General features: G+C 38.4%; 1 protein-coding gene across 1 annotated transcript in view; it reads right to left on the bottom strand.

Moving 5' to 3' along the window:
* The window catches only part of EXOC4 (exocyst complex component 4), a 737,569-nt gene that overhangs the window by 702,254 nt on the left and 13,160 nt on the right, over positions 1 to 22,155 (bottom strand). The window contains exons 2-3 of the mRNA XM_012739746.3: positions 14,424 to 14,613; positions 3,043 to 3,237 (exon numbers count right to left, since the gene is read on the bottom strand). Coding sequence (XP_012595200.1) covers positions 3,043 to 3,237; positions 14,424 to 14,613 — 385 coding nt within the window. The remainder of the gene's footprint in view (positions 1 to 3,042; positions 3,238 to 14,423; positions 14,614 to 22,155) is intronic.

The following is a 22,155-nucleotide window of genomic DNA, read 5'->3' as shown; positions in this document are numbered from 1 at the left end:
ATAGATAAGACACAACCCCTACCCTCAATGACCTACCATACAAATGAAAGCAATTATATTAAAATGAAATATATGAGCCTATGCAAACATAAAGAAAATCACCTAGCTATCTGAATGTCTGGGACATTCAGAGTGTTGATGAAATTTGAGCCAAGTCTTAAAGGATAAGTCATCATTTTCCAGGCAGACAGGATTGGGAATCAGTTCAGGAAAATATATGGTCAATTAAAAATGAAAAATCTATCATATCCTTATCCACCAGCAACAAATAACTAGAAACTACAATTAACAAAGAGCTACTGTTTTAAAAGGCAACCAAAAATATATGATACCCAGAAATAAATCTAACAACATATATGTAATACCTCTAAGGAATATATTACTAAGCATTATTAATGGACATAAATGAAGATTTCAATAAATGAGAGGCACATCCTGTTCACTGATAGTAAGACTCAATATTGCAAAGATAGAACTCTTAAATTCAATCAAAATTCCACCACACTTTTTAGTGGAACTTAACAAGCTAGTACTAAAATTCCTGTGGAAGAGTAAAGGGCCAAGAATAACACAGATAATTTTGAATAGCAAGATGAAGCCATGTTTTCACCTCCCATTAAGATATATTATAAAGTTATAGTAATTAAAACAATATGGTTTTGGTACAGTACAACAAATGAGATCAAGTGGACAAAATAAAGAGCTTAGGAAAATGACTCATGCATATGTGAAAACTTGGTATGTGACTAAAATAGCATTACAAATCAGTAGAAAAAGGTTTCAATAAATAGTCTAAGCTAACTGACTCTATAGAAGATAAAACTAGATCCCTAGCTCACACTATATTTAAAAAAATGGATTTTCAATGATGTAAAGAAGAAAACATAGGAGATGCTCTTTATGAAATTGGAACAGAAAAAAATTATCTTAAAACAAAAATCATATAACATGAATGAAAAAAATTTTATTTCATTAAAATCTCAAATTTCTTTATAACAGAGTAAACAAAGTAAAAAGATAAACCATTAACTGGGAGAAGATGTTTGCAACCATCTAACAGACAAAGAATTAGTAACCAGAATATGTAAACAACTTCAAACAGACAGAAAAAAAAAATTGTGGGAAATGTGTCTCATATACACTCTCTTCTGTAGGCAACTATTCTTCTTCAACCCCCCAACTCCCCAACCACATGGTTTTAATTAGAACTGATGACCATAGTACCCATGCTGGCTCAATCTAGATTATAAATTTAAAATTTTGAATGAGAAAAAAAAACACATTATTTTCTTCTGCAAAGCTAGGAAGATGTAGAGTGCAGACTATATCCCTTGTTCTCTCCCAATGCCCAAACCAACATGTGGAAGAGACCAGAGACCAGTGGAACAATGAAGAAGACACACAGGGAGAACATATAGGTGGCATTCCACATATATCCCCATCCTTATAGCAGATTGGCTACAAGAGTCTAGCAATTATTTTTACCTAAGCTAGCTAGAGTCAAATTCCTGTAACTTGAGATCAAGAATATAAAGAAGTTGTTTAATGTGGTCCTAAAGAAAAATGGGTCAACTAAAAGGAGAGGGGACAGTATTCATTATTGATTAGCCCTTAAGTAAATAAATCAGCTCTTAAATAATAGGACTATAAAACAAAAATCTGAAATCCTAAAAGGAACATACTTAACACAGACATAAATTCTAACAATTTTAATATGTGGCAACTAACTTAAAAGCAGGCCCATTCCGAAAAAAATCATGATTCAAATAGATGTGTATATGCCACTATGCTATACAAACATACAGAAACTTCTCTATTCTTACTACTGAATCTTGATAATCAGTACAAATATTCATTCCTAACTCATAAACCAACATTAAAGCTGAAAAGTAACCAACTGTCTTCCTGTCGGACACCCTACAGTCGTTAAGGAAAACGTCATTTTGAATAAGACGTGGAAAATAACCGATTCTTTTGCCACTCCCAAGAGCAGACCATGATTAACCCTCCACTGTGGAAAGTGACCTTTTCGTCCTATCATGTAACCGGGTTTTAGCGTATGATAGAATATCATGTTACTTCTCCCTCCTTTGTTACTAGATTTTGTTAAAAGCTTCTTATGAAGGACTTTTAGCAAAATATTTCATGAAGTCTGTATGAATTAGAACCACTTAGAGTGTTTAACCTGTGTGCCCACAAATCCCCTCAGTGTTTTTTTTTCCAATGTTAACGCCAACCTAATTTGGTGAAACAAAATTCAGATGCAGTCCATCTGCTGCTGAGGGCTTCTGTGAGTCCTCAGCCAACTCTGAGTGCGATGGAAGTGGGGGTGTGAGTGGAAGGGAGAGGGAGATAGAGCAGCCTCTCTCAGAGCCACAGCCCCTGGGAAAATTAGGATTACTAGGGAGCAAACTCTTTATTGCTATTTTTTTATTCTTCTTGACACTCAGCCACATGCCCCACCAACTGCAACCTACCGGGAACTTTCACTAATTCAAAACGTGGCAGAACACAATAGACTATGTAAGAGAGAGAGAGGCTGAAGGCTAGGGAGTACTCTTGCTTAACAAAGTTACTTCCAGTATTAGTCTCAACAAATTTTCTTTCTTATCAATTTAAAGGGAAAAAAAACATAACCTTAATGTAAAATTCTTACAAATAGTTTATGGAACACTAAGTTTATAAATCTTCTAAAGTTCTGCCTTATGTAGATTTCATTCTTTAAAATGGGATTCATTAACTATCTTCCTCTAAAGCTAAAAAACACCTCTCATTACCATTCCAACATGATTTAAGTACTGGTTTCTTATCATTATATTTCTTGCCATTGTTCCAAAGGCAGACAATACATAAACAATAATCACCTACCATTTCGAACACTGGAATTAGAAAGAGAACCAGCCAGGCTTCACCTGCAAGGACCCATGAATCCCAAGAGGGCAGTCTGTAATGTGCTACATGCATTACAGGATTCAGAGAGAACAAAGGGGAGTGCCTTTACATCTTAGCAGAAATGACCCCTAGCACTGGCTGTTCTCTTACCAGCATGTCGGTGGCACTGAGATAGTGCTTGCTGGCCATGCACTGTTCCAGCTTTTGAGGTACTTGCTTGATATTCTCAATTTCATCCAACAAGTTCAGGACATGCTTGTGTTCAATTCCTTCAATCCACAGTTTCCGAAGCTCATCCCGTTTGCAATGCAATAGCATCTTGCATGAAAGCAGGTTCTCCTTTACCTGCAATAAAACAGATTCAATCTTGGGTCAGTCCAAAGTCTTGCCAGTCTAAAGTCATGATTGGTCGTCTTCATTGGTACTCTGTATGCAACAGTTCCTAATTCCCACTCCCACGTATTCCCCTTCATTGGTGTACCTGCAAAATTCTAATCCTGGTTCTCACACTCACTCACTTGGGCACATCTCTACTTCTCTCTGTCTGTAGTTTCTCTCTCATGAAATGAGAAAACTAGACCTAGCCTACCTGAGTGAATCTAGAAAAAAATTACTAAGGATAAAACACTCTGAAAATATCAAGCACCACATAAATGTTGATAATATCTAAACAGGGAATGATCGATGCGAGAGTACCTGCTATTATTCCTTCCCCAGTCCTCCTTGCAAATTTCCTATTCAGCTGATAGGCCACTGGTCTACACTTCTAACCCTAGCACTCCAGCTACAGTTTGCAACCAAAGAACTTGAGTGCTCATATTTCAACTGACTAAAATACAAATAACCCCAGTTTCCAAAAAACAGGACGCAAATCCAGAGATAACCTCAAAATGAAAGGATAACCGAGGATTTTTTGCCTTGTGTTCTGAATATTAGATATTAAATAAGACAATCTCCACTATTCTTGCAGATCTGCATAGTATAGCGACTAGCACAAGCACAACATAAAAATAAAAAGAAAAGTAATGGGGAGGGGTAGTTACAATACACATAAGAGTTTTTATTTCCTACCCTAGTTAAAAATTTTCACTTTTTACAACATAGAAAAATAAAAAGAACCATGACCTTTTACAATGCACAAAACTGCTTTCATATACTTTTGACAGTTCTAACATGTATTTTTATTTAAATTAGAATTTAATATTTGTTTACAGTTTTTTCTGTTTTTTTGTTTGAGGTAAAATTTATACACGAATGCACCTCCAGTGTACACTTTGGTGAGTTTGGCAAATGCATTCACTCGTATGTTCCAAGCCATCATCCATATATGGGACATTTCCATCACCTCAGAAAGTCTACCATGTTCTTAACAATTGAAAAATCTATATTCCTCATCTACAAGATCTGGTGTGGTGGTGAACATTTTCACTGATGCTTGTTTCTGCAATTACAAAACTAAATTTCAACATTTTTCCAACAAGCATGGAAAATAGGAAGATAAAATGCTAAGATTAGAAGGTTTCTTGAGAAAGTACCTAATCCACTCATACAACTTCAGGACAATACCAAAAAATCATACTTCTACGAGACTCTCTCAGGTTTAAAAAAAAGTCTTAAATAAAAGGACTCTGTAATCTCCATTGATAAGCACAGTGGAATGATTATTAACTTGGGGGAGGTCACAGACTCCTTTGAAAATCTGACAAAGATGATTCTATTTATCTCTACTCCTTCCTGCAATCCCACCAAAGTAAGAACAAAGGAATTTCTTTCAAGCATGAAACACAAGAAAAGAGAGAACAGAGGAGGAACAGCAAATAAGAGATGACAACAAAATTTTGGAAGCTGGCAAGATGATGGATGGTGGACAATAAAAATTAGCAAACCAGAGAAATCTGAAAACCTTAGCCTGGAGTAGGGTTTGCTAGCACTGAAAAGGAGGCAGCAAGTATACTGAAGGCAGGGCTGCAGGATGAAAACTTCTTATAGGCGTATCTTGAGCCCCAGACCCGAATTAAGCCACACGGCATTGGCCAAATCTAGAGAGACTAAATTAGAAAGGATCTGGACCAAGAAATTCCAGGCATAGCTGAGGGGAAGGCATGAAGCACTGGACAGAAAACAGGAGGATGAAGTCAAAGTGGAACCTGTTAAAACAGTATGATCCTCAGCCCCTCAAGACCCCAACCTCCTTCAATGGTTAGGTTCCAGTAACACTGGCATTGACTTTGAGCCCCACCACAAGAGACTTATGCCTTTCCCCTTAAGACCTATATAGACAGTGACATTTGAGGTTTCACTGGAGAGACTGCTAAGTCCCTCCCCAACCATTACAGACAAGCTCCATAACATGCTTTGAGCTTCCAATCAGCTCTATAGGTGCCTCCCTCTCACATACAAATGGCTAGCGAAGTGTCACCAGACATTCAAGAAAAGCCTGCAGAATAGAATGATAGGTATCAATAAAACAAAAATAGAAAAGTATACTGGAAGGGAGATGGAGGAACAGAAACTATGCAGGAAACAGAATTTAAAAAAAAAAAAACTATAATCAATATCCTTAGGAAAATTAAGAGAAGCTATTATATCAATGAAACAAGGACATGATGCTATAAAAAGTGTGCAGACATGAAAAACAACTCTAAGAAATTAAAAATAGAATAGAAACTTTAAAAATCCAATAGAAAGGTTAGAAGATATCTTTAAGGAAATCTCCAAACAGAAAAACACAAAAAATAAGAGACAGAAGACAAAAGAAAACAAGGGGATGGATTCAAAAAACCCAATACTAACCAAACAGGAATTCCAGGGGAGGAAAAATGAAAAAAATGGAATGGAGAAGAACGCTTGAAAAATAATAAAAGAAAATTTGCGAGAACAAAAGACTTGAGTTTTCAGATTGAATACACCAAGTACTCAAGAAAATGAAGTGCAAAAAGACCCAAGCCATTATCCTCCGATGTAGGAACACAAGGCATAAAGAGACAACTTTAAAAGCTTTTAAGAAAAGAAAAAAGTAGGACCTGTACAAAGGTTTGTGAACCAGAATGGCATCAGACTTTCTTCAACAGCTACATTAAAAGCTACAAGATGAAGAAGGAACAATAAACCTTCAAAATTCTAAGAGAGAATTATTTCCCAGAAAAACTATCAATCAAGTATGAGGAAAGAAGAAAGACATTTTCAGACACGTAAGCTCTCAAAAAATAAACTACATATGCACTATATCTCAGCAAAAGACTAAAGAATGTGCTCCAACAATGTAAGAGAAAAACAGAATAAAAGAAACATGGGATCCAGGAAAGGGGAAATCTAACACAGAAGAAAGGTAACAGCACCATTCACCCATTAACTCCAGGGAAAACAGCAGCAGCAAAACTGTCCAAGAGAAAACATAATCATAGGATACTATATGGCTTACATGTAAATATTTATGTAGTTATAATAAGTTAAGCACTGATTATTTATTCACCCCAAACTAGGATACAACCACATAGAGAGGATGAAGGAAGAAGATGTGGTGGGAGAAAGATCCAGAGGGGAGGCTAAATCCTCATCGTCCACAGCTGAAAGTCAATATACAATGTCTAAAATAGAAAACTCAAGAAAAAAAATACCACAGGTATACTATCAGAAATAGAAATACCTGGGGGAAAAAAAACAACCAAAAGAGTAAAAGCCAGTGCCTATGAAGGGTTGTAAATGGGACTGGGGTAGGATGAGGGAGGGGAATTCTGGTTTTTAGCATCTGTGGTTGTATTTGACTTTCAAGGCCCTTGCTAGATCCCATTGGAGTTCTCAGTCTCTGGGTTAAGAACTCCAGCTATTAAATCCATTCCATTTTAAATCCTAGTTAAAATCTATTAGAATTTTATTTCTGATACTCTGCTTGTATCAACTAGGTTCCATAATTCTCAGTTTTTTCCTCTATGTGTAATGGAAATAGTTAAAAATAAATTTCATGTCATATAACACCCAACAAGGCTCTTGATCAAGAGAGTGAGGGATAAACTTACAGAGTGTCAGCAAAGCTCGGAAAACTCCTGATTGGAAAAAGACCATTATGGTATTTCACACTAGGATACATACAATGTAATCAGCTCACTTCTCACTTTTACTTACTATATGGAAGGAAAAGTGAAAAGAAAGGTGGAACTGGCAGGTGCAGGGGCAACACTGGCATTGGGCTATGTAGAAAATGAACATCACCTAAACTGAGTCAACAAAGCTACAGACCTAAGAAGCTACAAGAACTTTTAATACTAAATTGCCCTGCAGCTTCAGCTTTATGATTAGAAAGTCACAGTTGTGAAGAAAAGTTATTTTAAAACTTGGGGGATCGGGTCAGTCAGCAACAAAAAGGAAGGAACATGAAGGATCTCAGAAATATCATGCTGAGCAAAAGAAGCCAAACACCAAAGAGGACATATGTATCCAGTTCTAGAACAAGCAAAACTAATCTGTAGGGCCGGGCATGGTGGCTCTCGCCTGTAATCCTAGCTCTCTGGGAGGCCTAGGCGGGTGGATTGCTCAAGGTCAGGAGTTCAAAACCAGCCTGAGCAAGAGCGAGATCCTGTCTCTACTATAAATAGAAATAAATTAATTGGCCAACTGATATATATATATATAAAATTAGCCAGGCATGGTGGCGCATGCCTGTAGTCCCAGCTACTTGGGAGGCTGAGGCAGCAGGATTGCTTGAGCCCAGGAGTTTGAGGTTGCTGTGAGCTAGGCTGACGCCACAGCACTCACTCTAGCCTGGACAACAAAGCGAGACTCTGTCGCAAAAAAAAAAAAAAAAAAAAAAACTAATCTGTAGTGACAGAATTCAAATCAGTAGTTGCTTGGAGCAGGATGTGGAAGAGAAATGACTGCAAAGAGGCAGGAGGGAACTCTCTGGGGTGATGGTGACATATTCGAGGATATATATGTTTGCTGAAACTCATCAAACAGTACCCTCAAAATATGTGCATTTTACGTACGTAAATTATACCTCAGTAAGGGTGGGAAGTACAGCCATTATGGAAAACAGTAGGATGGTTTTTCAAAAACTTAAAAAATAGAACTCCTACATGATCCAGCAATGTCACTGTTGGCTATATAGCCAGAGGAATTCAAATCAGTATATCAAAGAGATACCTTCACTTCCACAATCACTGCAGCATTATCATACTAGCAAAGATATGGAATCAACCTTAGTGTCCGCTGATGGATAAATGATGTGGTATAAAAGAAAGTGGTACATACACAATGGAATAATATTCATCCTTCAAAGAGAAGAAAATCCATCTTGTCATTTGAACCTGGAGGACATTAACTGATATAAGCCAGACCAGAAAGACAAATACCGCATGATCTCATTTATACATAGAATCTGAAAAAATCAAACTGATAAGAAGCAGAGAGTAGAACAGTAGTAACCAGGGGCCAACAGTGAGGGAGACGGCATTGGGAAGACATTGGTCAAAGGATGTAATATTTTAGTTAGACAAGGGAAATAAGTTCAAGAAATCCATTGTACAACATGGTGACTATAGTTAATAATAATGTATTGTATAATTGAAAATTGCTAAAAGTGTAGATTTTAAGTATTCTCACCATAAATAACTGATAAGTATGTAAAGTAATGCATTGTTAATTAGCTTGATTTAGCCATTCCACATGTATACATATTTCAAAACATGTTGTACACTATAAATATATATAATTTTCATCAGCTTTAAAATTTTTTTAAATAAAAACTTTTTAATGGGGAAAGAGGAAAAATGTTATGCCCATCAATGAATAATAACATTCAAAAGTGAGAAGGGTACAAATAACACTGAAACATTTATTTCTCAAATCTCTATTCTACTTTTATAAATGTGGTGACAGTATTTTCGTTTCTTTCTATTTAATTTATAAGGATAATTAAGACTGAAAAATTGCTACTCTGTTTCTTCCTTAAACAAATCCATGAAAAGCCAAGTTGTTCAAATCATGACATCAAGTACAAAGACAAGTTTCCTTTGCTTTCTCAGAATTTTAGTAACTTCATAGTTGCTCCTAATCACCTGTTCAGCAATGGCAAGAATTTTCGTTTCAAGGTACAAGAATAGCAAGTCACTCTAATTAGAGACTATTAGAAAAAGAAAATAAATAAACTAAGGGAAACAGGGCCCAAGAGGCTACTGTGAATAGAAAGGTGAGATGACACAGTAGAGGAGTAGAGATTTTTGCAACCCTGCCTTGGGAAAGATAACGGGGCAAGGAAAACTACCCTCAGCCTTTGAGTAACAAATACAAGTAGTGAGATGGGCTGATGGACACATGCCCGCGGGAGGTGATGAAAAGCCATAACTTCTAAGTCATAAAATCAGAAAAGTACCTAATTTGGATCAAGGAGAAGATAAAGAACAAGGAAATGCCTCAGAGTGTGCACATTACCTGTAATAAAACACGACAAATGTGCAAAGCTCACGGAAACTGAAGACTAGAACTATCCTGAAAAGCTCCCCATAGCAAAGGATAGTCGATGAGAATTAATATAACAATCAACTTTATTCTTAATTGTAAAAGTACAAAATATTGTGATGTCTTTCCTTTTTTTAGTGGTAAAAATAAATCTACATTTATAAGCACTTTCATAGGCTTTCCACTGCCACAAGTAAACCAACCCAATTTTTTCCACAGAGTCTTATAGAAAGTTCCTAGGAAGAACGAACTTCAGAAACACCACTCGCTGTTACATTTAAAAGCCTCTCAGAACCATAGGTCATTTTTAAATTACCCTCAAACTTTTATTTCCCATGCCTTTTTTTTCCCTTAGTTTTTTCAGCTGCCATTCTAAGGTCAGAAATCCTGAGAGCTCCCCTCAACACTTTCCAACACCTTCCCTTTGAGCCACAGAGAGTGGATACAGTACACCAATACAGATACAGTTGACCTTACTGGAAAGATTACCTCATCGTTCTTGTGACTGCATTGATGCACTCCAGACTACTGCACAGATTTTAAATTACACTATCTCATTATTGCCCACTGTTTAGCTGCAGCGTATCAATTGCTAGAAACCTGAAGGCCTTTTTCCCTTTCTCACACAAGCAGCTAGAATTTTCTATCTTAGATTTGGGCTGTAAATAACTTCCTACCAAACCATGTTGTTCTACCTGGACTTTTTTTTTATACTAATTAAGGCTATTCTCTTTGTTCTGATTCTACCTTCCAAGGTGCCTTTCATTTAAAAGCCAAAAAATTTTTTTAGGTACATGTCAAGTAATGGAGGTTTCATTACGCAATGATTAAGCCCTAGCAACTTCACTTGCACAATCATGTATAGTTATTTCTAATTGCAGGCAAGAGAGACGAGTTTCAGAGCTTGATCTAGTACCAACAGGGCAGCCAAAACTGGGGTGAAATCTTAAGTGTTTGTGCAACAGAGCCAAGTGTCCGTGTCCTCGCTTCAGCTTACCCCGCGCTACTGTGATAAGCATTAGACTGACCACTTCGCATTCTTATTTAAAGAAATCTGAGGTCATCTCATCCACCAAAGCACGCAATGGAAAAACTCAAATTCAAATACCACCTAAATGGCCCAAGACCCCAGATTATATCAATTTATTCATCCATTTTGGTGCTGCTGCTATAACAATCATTAGTAAGAAGATATTGGCAGAACCTATGGATTCTAATGCAGTAACATCTCATTTTGACCTATTTTACAATGTATCCAAAAGTAAAAGAATTGCCTAAGTAGTTTATCATCCATATTACTTGACCTCATCAATCATACATGGCATTTTATTTGCACATTTTTTTTTAATCTAGATAAAATTCCAAACGGACTTGACCAATGTATAAAAAGTTTGGACCATCTGGGAAGAGAGTCAAATCCATCTGTCAGCTCACATTTATCCTGAAGAACATAGATTCTACCAATATAACATAAATCGATATATGAAAGTAATGTCAAAAATGGGAAGTGTCAACTGTTCTGTGGTCTCAAGATTTAAAAGGTGGTAAGGCATGAATATGAAAATCTTCATCTGCCTTGGTGCCCACTAAAATCTATTCCCAGCACAGCAGCTAGAGTGAGAATTTTAAAATGTCACATCATGTCATTCCTGTGCTCAGAACCTTACGATGGTTTCTCATCATACTCCTAGGTGATCTGGCCCCCCCGTACCGCACTGCACACCCCAGTTTTCTCATCTCTCTCCCGCCACTCTGTCCACCTCTCACTTTGCTCCAGCCTCACTGGCCTCCTTACTGCTTCTCCAAACTTCCAATCATGGCCCTGCCTCAGGACCTTTGCACCTGCTTCCCTTGCTGCTAGAGTGTATTTCCTGATGCTCTTCCTCATCTCCTTTAGGCGTTGGCTCACATGGGACCTCAGGGAAGCCTTCCCTGACCAACCCAGCTAAAACAGCAACTCCCTAGTCTCCCCTTCCTTGTTTGTTTTTTTTGTTTGTTTGTTGTGAGTTTTTTGTTGTTGTTGTTGTTTTGGCATAGCACTTGTTCCCATCTGTTATACTACACTTTTACTTATTAATTCGTTTATAGTCTGTCTCCCCCGATTAGAATGTAAACTAGAATGCAAACTCCACAAGGACAGAAATGCTTGTGTTTCTTCACTTCTATACCCCAGAGCCCAGAACAATACTCAGCACAAATCAGACATCCAAAATATAGAGACTAAATAAATGTTCTTAAATGTTATCTATTTGTTAGTTTTTCTGCCCCCTCCCATTCACACATAAGCCCCATGAGGACAGGCACGTGTGTTTTCCACTTGCACAGCTCCAGCACCTAAAACAGAACCAGAAATGTAGCTGGCACTCAACAAAATTTCTTGCATAAATCCTTATCAGATTCTTTTGGCAGAGAACAGAAAGAATTTCAACTCAGATCTATACACTCTCAACATCTTGCTTGCCGATGAAATGATGTAGCCCAATGATTATTGAATCATCCATATTTTCACTTAAAAATATATATATACCTATATTTTGTATATCGTCCAAAGTACAATTAAAAACTGAAAATGACAGGGAAGGATCAGTGAGGAAACATCAGTGTTTCCTTGGTGATAAGAAATGGACTTTCATGGTACGAAATTGTCATATTGTACAATAAAAACAAATTCACTTTCATTTTCCCCAATATTTTTCTTCTCCCGTTAATCAATTATTAAAGGCTTTTTTGAAAAGAGCTTTAGCCCTTTTATTTCTCCTCCCAATATTGAAGCTAATTCATAACACTGAATTATGTGACATTTACTTTCTTGACAACTGTCTGATATAATAAACACAAAGTTTTCTTTTTCTGCAAAACTCCAGCATGCTAAAAAAAAAAAAGGACAGTAAGAAACGTGGCAACTAAAACAAATGTGAAATGATCACGACGAGGCTCTCTTTTTCAATACCAGGCGAGCACTCTTTGTTTGTAGCAAAGATGCTATCGACTCAGAGTGACAGGGAGCAAAACAGAAATCACTGCTGGTGCTTCCCTTGAGATTGAGACAAAGTCCTTTCAGTCAACCAAACTAATCAGAAAACACAAATATCACAAGGTCCTTCACCCTTGCTGTGATTACCCGAGGCAAAGCCAGAAGGTCAGCAGCTCTATACATTCATTACCTGACCCCTCTTGAGCGTAGTATATTGGGTCAAAGTGGACTACAGTTTCCTTTAAATCTAGAGCAACTGATCTATAGCTTTACCTAGTTTCACAGATAAATCCACAGGATGAACACAGCACTTGTAAAGGCTAAGAATTACAGTATTCCTTTCAAAAATGTACAGTTAATTTAAAAAATGTAAAGAGGTCAGCAAACTGCTTCAAAAAAAAAAAAAGCCTAAGAGCTTACCGATTCTGAAACTAGACTCTTTCTTAGAGGCTGAAAGTCATATATCAACAGTATTCCTAGGAGCATAATCTATTTATCTGCTTACAAAATCATAATATAAGGTCTAGAGGACAGGAAATAAAACATATGAGAATGCCATAGGCACAGCCGTTACTGGGCGGGTGTAGGCTGCCAATCTCATGGCACAGGGCAGAGAATTTCAAACTGTGGTCCCATAGAGGTGCTTGAGGGGCAGCCACCAAGTGCCAAGGAGGGGACCAGGCATAATGCTCTGAACCGTTCAACACAACACCGAATAAGGGGAGCGCATCACCTCTCTCAATATTTGCCATGTTGGAGTTCTACAAAATATGACATTTAACAAAAAAAAAAAAGGTTTTTGCTGCTTTAAAAAATGCCTGAAAACTAGCAGCAAAGCTTCTAGAGTTAGGGAGACCAGAATTCAAATTCTAAATTTATTGAGAGAGTAGACATAATCATACCTTGCAAAGAACCAGTGTTCAAAAAGTGGCAACAAATATTTTTGTGTATCAAAGAGTAGTACTAAAAGGTATTAAAGGACTGATCCTCAAAATATAGCCAAGAACCACATAACTATGACATGATGTGATACTACATAACCTTTATTTGATCAGTTCATCCCTTGGCCAAATATAAAAATGGCCCCTATTAACACACTTTATCCTAAGCACTCTGGAAGGCTGAGGCGGGAGGATTGCTTGAGACCAAGAGTTCAAGACCAGCCTGGGCAAGAGCAATACCCAATCTCTACAAAAAAATAGAAAAATTAGCCAGGTGTGGTAGCACCCACCCGTAGTCACAGCTTCTTGGGAGGCTGAGGCAGCAGGATCACTTGAGCCCAGGACTTGGAGGTTGCAGCGAGCTATGATGACTCCATTGTTCTCTAGCTCTGGGCAACAGAGCAAGACCATGTTTCAAAAAAAAAACCCCACACTTTATCCTTTAGGTACTAAAGGCATGCTACCCAGGAACCAAGAGTTTTTCCAAGGGCCTACCATAAAAGGAAAGGAAGGAGGGGGAGAGAAAAGAAGGGATAGAGGAGGGATAGGGAAAGATGGAGGAAGGAAGGATATAGACAGGGAGAGAGGAAGAAGAAAAGGGCTGGAACGGGGAGAGAAAAAGAATAGAAGAGATCGAAAAGAAAGCACTCCAAACCATGAAAAGAAAATTACAAAAATGAATACATACTTGTCCCAACTAGGGTATAATATCCAAGAATTCTGGTTGTCATAAAATTTCCATTATATGTTTAAATAATTTGTAGGTAAGATTTTCTTCACTTCAGAAAAAAATACCAAGAATGCACAATGGCTGCAGAGAAATCACAACCAACTTCAACTTAGGTGACATACTCTCTTCTTTGGTTTGGATGCCTTTCAGCCTTCCTCAAGTTGAGGGCCCCTTCCTTGTGTCATTTCACCCCGCAGTGAGAAGTGACGGAAGAAGCCAAGGATAAGACACAGGGGAGGGAAGATGTGAGCCCGGGATGCCCTCTGTGACCATCCCTCAGTCTGGCCTTCCAGACACCTGCAAAACTCCTGAAAAGTGCCATCATGAATCACTCATAGAGGACCATTAGCCACTACCGTGGCTCCCCTCCAAGCCACAACACTGTACCAAAGGAAGGCGCTGCAGTCACCAGACAAGAGGAATGGAGGCGCACCTGCTTTATTTTATTTCGGGAGTTGGTGATGCGCTCGGTGATGCTCTGGTACGTGCGAATGGCCGTCGTCAACTCTGTGTAGTGCTGCACAATCAATTCATCCAGGTCACGGTCACATTTCTCATAGGCTTCCTCAAGGCGACCCTTCTCATTTTCTCTGTCTTCGACGTCATCACTGGTAGACAGAGTCCTGGTAAAGACAGAGAATATATCAAGCTGAGAAAAACTTAAAATGAAAAAGCAAAAGAAAAGCGACTTGGTCAATATGCCAGCATATCCGTCTTATTAAAGAGGAACTGAAATCAGTTACGAACAGAAAACACAAAAGCACCTTCATGGTAAGTTCCAGTGGGCCATCTAAGTGGACTTGTTGGATGCCTATCCAAGGAGCCATTCCCTTCACTTGTTTCTTGGCATTAGCACTGATTTTAGTCAGACGGCAGGCAGGCATGAACTTTTCAAGAAGCTCGGAAGCTCTATGATATGAGTGAATCTTAGTAATTCCTAATAATCCCACTCCCTTAACAGTGACAAGTCTAGCCAATGAGATCTAAGAAAGTTCTGGAAGTAATTTTCTTGCAAGAAGAGGTCCCTTTTCCCAGCCCTAGATATCACTATACAAAGCTGAGATACTCTAGCACTTCAGCAATCTTACAACCATGGAAGGAACAGCCAAGAGAAATAGCAACTGCCACTATGTCATTGGGCCCCTGAAGCAGCCAGCCCGGCAGCTGCCTTATCTCAGGACTTGTTTAAATCACTTTCAGTGGGTTTTCTTTCATATGTAGCGAAAGCATACTAACTGATAAAATTATTCATACACTGAGGAACCACCTTCCAAAAAGCCCACTTGAATGACCTGAATTTGGTAAAAAGCCCCAGTAGCCTGGAAATAAGGTCATATTAAATCTAAAATCCGTTCCAACAGCAATATTCTACGCTATACTACAAGACAGTCTCTGCGTTTACTAGTCTTCAAACGGCACTAACAAGACTGATATGAATCAACAATAGCCAGGGAATGAGATAGATACACTTATTAAAAATCTTTCAATAACTTAGTTTGATACATGGACCACAGTTCTTTGTTTCCTCTATTATCTTTCTGGGATAATTTTTTTTAATTTAGTATTATAATCAGTAACAAAGAAACCTTTTCCTCTTATCTGTTTGCTGCAGTAATTTAGAGTTTCATTAAATTCCCTCAGATTTGTCAGCTTATACTTTCAGCCTAGTTTATTTCATTTATCTTTTTTAATTTAGGGAGGGGGATATTTTAGGCTCTCGATGATGGATGCCATCAATTATAAGTCCATCATTAGAACTGCTTTCAGAGATGGTCTGTCAGCAAATCAATCACATACCCATCTCTAGATATTTGCAAGCAAAATACTGTACAACAGTCTTCTCCCAATTGTCATTTAGAGCAAAAGATCTTAGCTCATGAGCCGCACAATATATAAAACTTCTTTTTCAATTTAGAGGGAAATTCAGAAGGCCAGTCTTTGACATCAATCTAATCTCCAAAAAGAATTTTGTAAATGTATTAAGGATGCCAAGAGACCAGGTATAGCATGAGGGGAGAGTGGCCGAGAGAAATGAAAGAAGGAAGGCAGTAAAGGAAAAGGCAAAAGCCACTAAGGACAGTGTGGAATACTCAGGGAAGCAACACTACTGGGAACCATGAGACTTGAATTAAGGCCTTTACCATGCCAGATCCTATTTCCTCATCTAAACAGGTGATTCAAAACCAGACTACTTCCAATATTACTTTCAGGTAGAGAATACCACACAAGTGTTTGATTCTTAAAGGAAATCAGAGTGGAGAATTTAGGGGAAATTTAGCTTCCACAATGGAGCCAACAAGATTACTTGCAATATTTAGGTACAGAGTAGTTTAGCACGTCTTCCTGTTGTTTCTATGATACACAACTTTGCTCTTTAAATCTGAAACCCTCCAGGCTGTTAATCTAAAGTAAAGCACAATAAGAAAATGCCTTCAATTTGTCAACTGTCCCAAAGGTAAGACTGCCTAGATATTTAACTCTATTATTTCTCCTTGTAACAGCAATCACAGAATTGTCAAAGCTATACTGGATCAGTCTGCCATTTTTACAACGCTTTTCATAATTTCCTCTGCACTACCATTTGTGCAAGGAAACATGCCAAACAGTTCACATTGTTTAACCTAACTAGCTAGAATTACAATTAAGGAAAATGTCAGGCCCAGAGAGGACACCTTCTCTGGCATCAGCTGTCTCTGTTAACACATTACTGAATCATTAGGCGTTATTTAGGAAATAGAAAGGGTTACTAAAATGAAGATTAGAGAGTAAATTGGGTCTATAGGGGGTTTTCATTCCTATTTTCCTTTTTCAAGAAAATATTTATACAAGAAATAGCCTGTGCCAGGTTTGCCCCACATTTGAAATTCATTCTCTTGATGTAAACCAGGATAACATTTTGTCTTTCGTCAAAAATACATTATAGAACTCTGCGAGTACAAAATCGTTAAAGTACTTTTTTAATTAGAGAAAAAGGAAGGCAGCAAAGATAATAAAAAATAATACTAGCCCCTAACATTTAGAGAGGCTTACTAGCTGCCAGGAACCAGCTGTGTGGCACATTTTATAGAACGTATATTTAATCCTCATAACAGCTCTTTGGAGCAGGTCCTATGATTATGCTCCCCGCCCTTTTTCACAGATGAAGCAGCTGAGATCTGAAGAGCTAAAATTAATTTGCCCCACCTCACACAATGAGGGTCAGGGATAGCACGGGGACTTAAATCTCTCAGGTTGTTCTGTTTTCAGATTCTGCTCCTAGCCACCACCGGGTTGTGGTCTCTCTAGGCAGGGTCAAACTGCCTGGGATAGAATCCTGGCTCTACCATATTTACTACCCATATGACATTGGTAATGGCATCTTATTTTGCTCATCTATAAAATGAAGATGATAAGATATCTTCCGTATACAGTTGTACATGAGAATTAAATGAGATCAAACAAGGCCTGGTGTATCATTAGCACTCAACAAATGTTGGTGGTTATTGTTAGCTATTATTGTTTTAGTGATAGTAGCACTAGTAGCATCAGCAAAAGCAGTAGCATTTTTTCCATAATATAATAAAAAGTGCATGCTCTGGAGACAAAGGTTCAAATCCCACCACCCCTAAATATTAGATCATTTGACTCTGGGCATTAGATCCAACCTCTCTAATCCTCACTTTACTCTTCCTTAATGTCAAGAATTGTAAAGGCTGAGATTTTATCCTACTTGCAAGCTGACAAGTGAGTCTGCCAGTTTCATGGGTGCTGGTGGAAGATAGCAAACTTCTAGGTCAGAGACTAAGGACTTTACTACTCGTAGCAGAGCAAGCACCAATGAGCATCAGCACATTCGCACCAGTTCCCCTTGCCGCCAAGTCCCATGGGGGTTAGGCAGATGGGCCCAAACCGATGCCTGCCCACACAGGCAGTTATTGGAGGAGAAGATTCCTGAGCTTATAAAACTAAATTTTTATGTTGGGCTCTTGCCCTTTGCTCAAAAAGGAGTGACTATCCCTATCTTCCAAGGCTGTTTGCTAAACAAACATCCTTGACAAGCTAGTCTGAAACAAAGCACACTTATAAGAACTTTAGAAACACAATAGGCCCAAGGAGAATTGTCTCCCAACAATAATGATACCTAAGTCATCGGGTTCCTTCAAGGATTGAATGACACCATGGTGCCAAGCAATAGCAAGCAGTAAATAGAGATTCATTTCCAAGCTGTTTTCTTCTCTGCAAAATGAGACCAGAAATACACTGTCTCAGACAGACAATAAATATTTGCAAAATGAATAAATGATAGGCCATAAAGCATAAAACAGCAGACTAATTCTAGGCAGAAAGTTCTCAAGCATGCTATCAAATCCTTGCAAATTTCAGTGTGGGATTACCTTAATTTAAACCAGTCACTTGACCTGAACTGACAGCAGGGTAGAAGGGAACACGTGTCATCGAGCTCACCCCACTAGCCAGGTCAGGAACCTCTCTTCAGCCCTCTAATCCTCTGTAAGATGCAAACTCACTGGCTCACCAAGCAATTCATTGCAATTTTGAACAGCTCTACTTGTTATAAAGCCTTTCATTAAAATAAAATCAGCCTCATTATAATTTCTACCCATTGATCCTAGTTCCATCTTTAGCAACACAAAATAAGTCTATTCCCTCTTCCATAAGATTTCCCTTTAAATGATAACGGACTCTCAATAATTCTTTCTTTCTCAAGTTAAACGCCTCCAATTTCTTCGACTGTTTTTTCCATGCCATGCTTCCAAGCAGCCCACCATGCTCCTTGCTTTCCTCTGAAGTCCCCTTAAAAGCAACTAACATTCACATAGAGCTTACTATCGGCCAGGCATTAATCTAAGTTGTTTAAACATAATAATTCATTTATTTCTGAAAACAACACTATGAGGTAGATATCAATATTATCCCTCTTTTAGAGATAAAGAGATTGAGTCGTTTATTCAAGGCACAGAGTCTTCAAGTAGCAGAGCCTGACCTTGAAACCGATTCTGGCTCCAGAATCTGGCTCTTGATGGTTTTATTATCTTGCCTCTCAGGATGTGCTCAGAACTGAACGCAACATACTTCCAAATAGCAAAAGGTTTTATACGCAACAACGTAAGCACTGTATTTCTAATAATCTAAAAGTACATTGCATTTTTAAAAATATAAAGTCCAAAAATTATTCAAGATCCCTTTGACAATTAAGTGCTGACAAGCCAGCTCTCACTCATCCTCTACCTGTGAAGTTTTAAAACTAAATGCAGAAATTTACATGCATCCCGTGTTCTACGTGTTGGGAAAAGACAGTGAAATCGAGGCACTGGATACAAATTATCGAGTGTCTATAATACACCAGACAACGCAGTGGTTATTTTGCATGCACAATCTAAGACAATCTTCAAAACAGTCCAGTAAAATAGTATGACCACCGTTTTTACAGATAAGGAATTAGAGGCTTTGCGAGGTAAAGTAACCTACACATATGCACATACCTATTGTCAGAGTTGGAATTAAAGCTAAGTGTACTTGACTCCAAAGCTCATGCTCTTTTACTATGTATGTTACGAAATCCTACCGTCAACTCCTATGCTGTAGGACTGCGCTCTAATCATGCTACAGTCAATGTGTATGTAAAGAGAGCAGCTGACAGCTAGAGATGAAACAGAGCACCAAAAGCAGCTTTTCTTAGCAGTAAGTCTTGAATCTGGACAAGGAGGTTTAAAAGCATGAACTAAAAGATATGACCAAAGGACAAACGGTTTAAAGTTGCCACCCCAAGATGCATTCGAGTTACTGAATCACTCTAGATCGTTTTTTCCCCACTCCTATCTCAAAATGATTATGATTTACAAACCACTGTCAAGTTTATGGAGGAACATAAAAGAGTAAACTAGATTCCACTTAAGCTGGACACAGAGACATTTCTGGATCACTAAGAATTTTTCACTAAGACAGCTCTGATATTTTGCATGATGAATTACATCTTTAACCATGACAAATTAATCCCCAGGAAGGAATTTATTTACCTAATTGGCTAAAAAGACCATGGTACACATGTTAACCTACTGTTAACAACACCTAGTAGGAACAAGTACGTTACATGGTTCTAGTGGATACACAGCCATCAGCTCCAAGAGAATCCTATAAACAAGCATTAAAACCCAGCGTAAATAACTGGAGATCTAAAACTGAATTTGTCTGTTTCCGTTTTTGATACCAGCTTCTGTATTTCAGTGTGGCCAGTCAAATGTTTTGAAAGGAAAATAACTAGTCACCATCACTGGTTGCTTCTATGGAGCAATTTTGCTTTCACTTTGAACTTAATAGAGTAATGGAGTCCAGACAGGAGAAAGTACATAAAAGTCGGTATTATTCTTAAAGACAAAAAGAAGATCAAATAAAAGAAAAAGCACAACTATGAAAATAAGGTCGGTCACCAAAAGGGGACCCATCACTCAAGAGGAACAGTAACTTTCAGTCAAAGGCAGAATAAAAGGATGCAAAAAGAAAGAAACACAAATCTAGAAAACTACCATTAGGAATACACCAGAAAAGTTTCTTCCTACCCTCATCAAATATGTCAAACAAGAGGCATCCATACAAACCTTAAAGAAACACAGGTTCTGGAATGAAAAATAACCCAGATTCAAATAAAGCTCTGCAATATTCAAGCTATCTGACCTCGGGTAAGCGACTTAACCACTCTGGATCTGTCTTCTTCTTTGTAAAAGAGGCAACATAATAAGAATACCTGCCCCACCAGGATGTTTTAAGATTGGAGAAATGTGTGAATGTCCTTTGAAAAGTGCAAGAGAAGTGTTGGCCAATAAATTATTAGGAACAAAACAAATAATCTATGAATCACAACATTGTTAGCCTAAATCCCCTCAATCTTCCCCTTTCTAAAGTCCTGAGGATATTTATTTATAAACTGAGATCAGATCTTTTCTCTATATCCTCACAGTGCCTGGTACATAAACTGCCTAGTAAAAGCTCAATAATGAGCAGCAGCAAGACGCAGAATCTAGAGAGGTCAGGGAGGACAGTTCCCTGCCTTAAGAAAATATTCCAACTAAATTGGATCACACAAAGAAATGCCTATTCTAAAATACTACACAAAGAATAGTTACAGTGACCTTATTTTAAATAATTCACTTACTCATTCAACAAATAGTCACTGAGCACCTAATCCTCACCCAGGACAGTTCTGAATGGCTAGCAGGGGTCCTCAAAAATTTTTAACAGGGGGCCAGTTCTCTGTCCCTCAGACCATTGGAGAATGTGTGCTGTGGGCCCAGGACGAGTCGGCTGCTAAGCAGGACAGGCCGTGGCGGCAAAAACACCCGGCAGGCTGGATAAATGTCCTCAGTGGGCGGCATGTGGCCCACGGGCCATAGTTTGAGGACGCCTGGCTAGAGATACAGCAGCAAACAAAACCCATTCCTCCTTCATGAAGCTCCTGTTCTAGCAAGGGAAGCCAGGACGTAGCGGCTACGGCAAAAACCAAGGCAGGCTTGGAGGACAGGGGCTGAATTTCACGTAGATAGCCTGTGGAGGGCCACTCAGATGAAGATGGCATTTGATAGAGCTTACTAGGAAGTGAAGGGCAAAGACAGGGCACTATCTGGGGAAGCTGATTCCAGAGAGAGAACAGAACCGGAAGCACAGGCCCCTAAGCAGGACATGTTCAGCCAACTCAAGGAACATGGAATGGCAAGGAGGTCACTGTGGCTTTAGAGACTTGAGGCATAGTGACTGGCTCAGGGAAACTGGGAGCCAGACCAGGCCCAACTTCTTGGGCTTTTACACTGAGTGTTCTTTGAAGCCACGTGGGGGTTAACACTTAGCCAAAGAATGATAACTTTTCAACCAGTATTTAATGGCAAAACTGAATGACAATATTCACATTCAAGTTTCATCTTAGTGGTATCCCACCTCTTCCCAGAAAGGATCTGGAGTGGTTTGTATAAGAATGCAAATTAAAAGTAAAATACAAGTGAGAAAGTGGGACCGAAGAGAGGCAGGACAATACACCACTGTATAGATGTAAAACACAAGTATGCAGGTCGTATGGGCAAGCATAGTTTATATGAAGTGAGCTCCCCATCTAAATCTAACCTTCCTGACAGCCAAGGAAGAAAAGAGAGACACAGAAATAAGTAATTCTCATTCTCAAA

This window comes from Microcebus murinus, chromosome 9 (assembly GCF_040939455.1).
Source record: "Microcebus murinus isolate Inina chromosome 9, M.murinus_Inina_mat1.0, whole genome shotgun sequence".
In the NCBI taxonomy this organism is placed as follows: domain Eukaryota; kingdom Metazoa; phylum Chordata; class Mammalia; order Primates; family Cheirogaleidae; genus Microcebus; species Microcebus murinus.
This window is presented reverse-complemented; position numbering and strand designations above follow the sequence as displayed.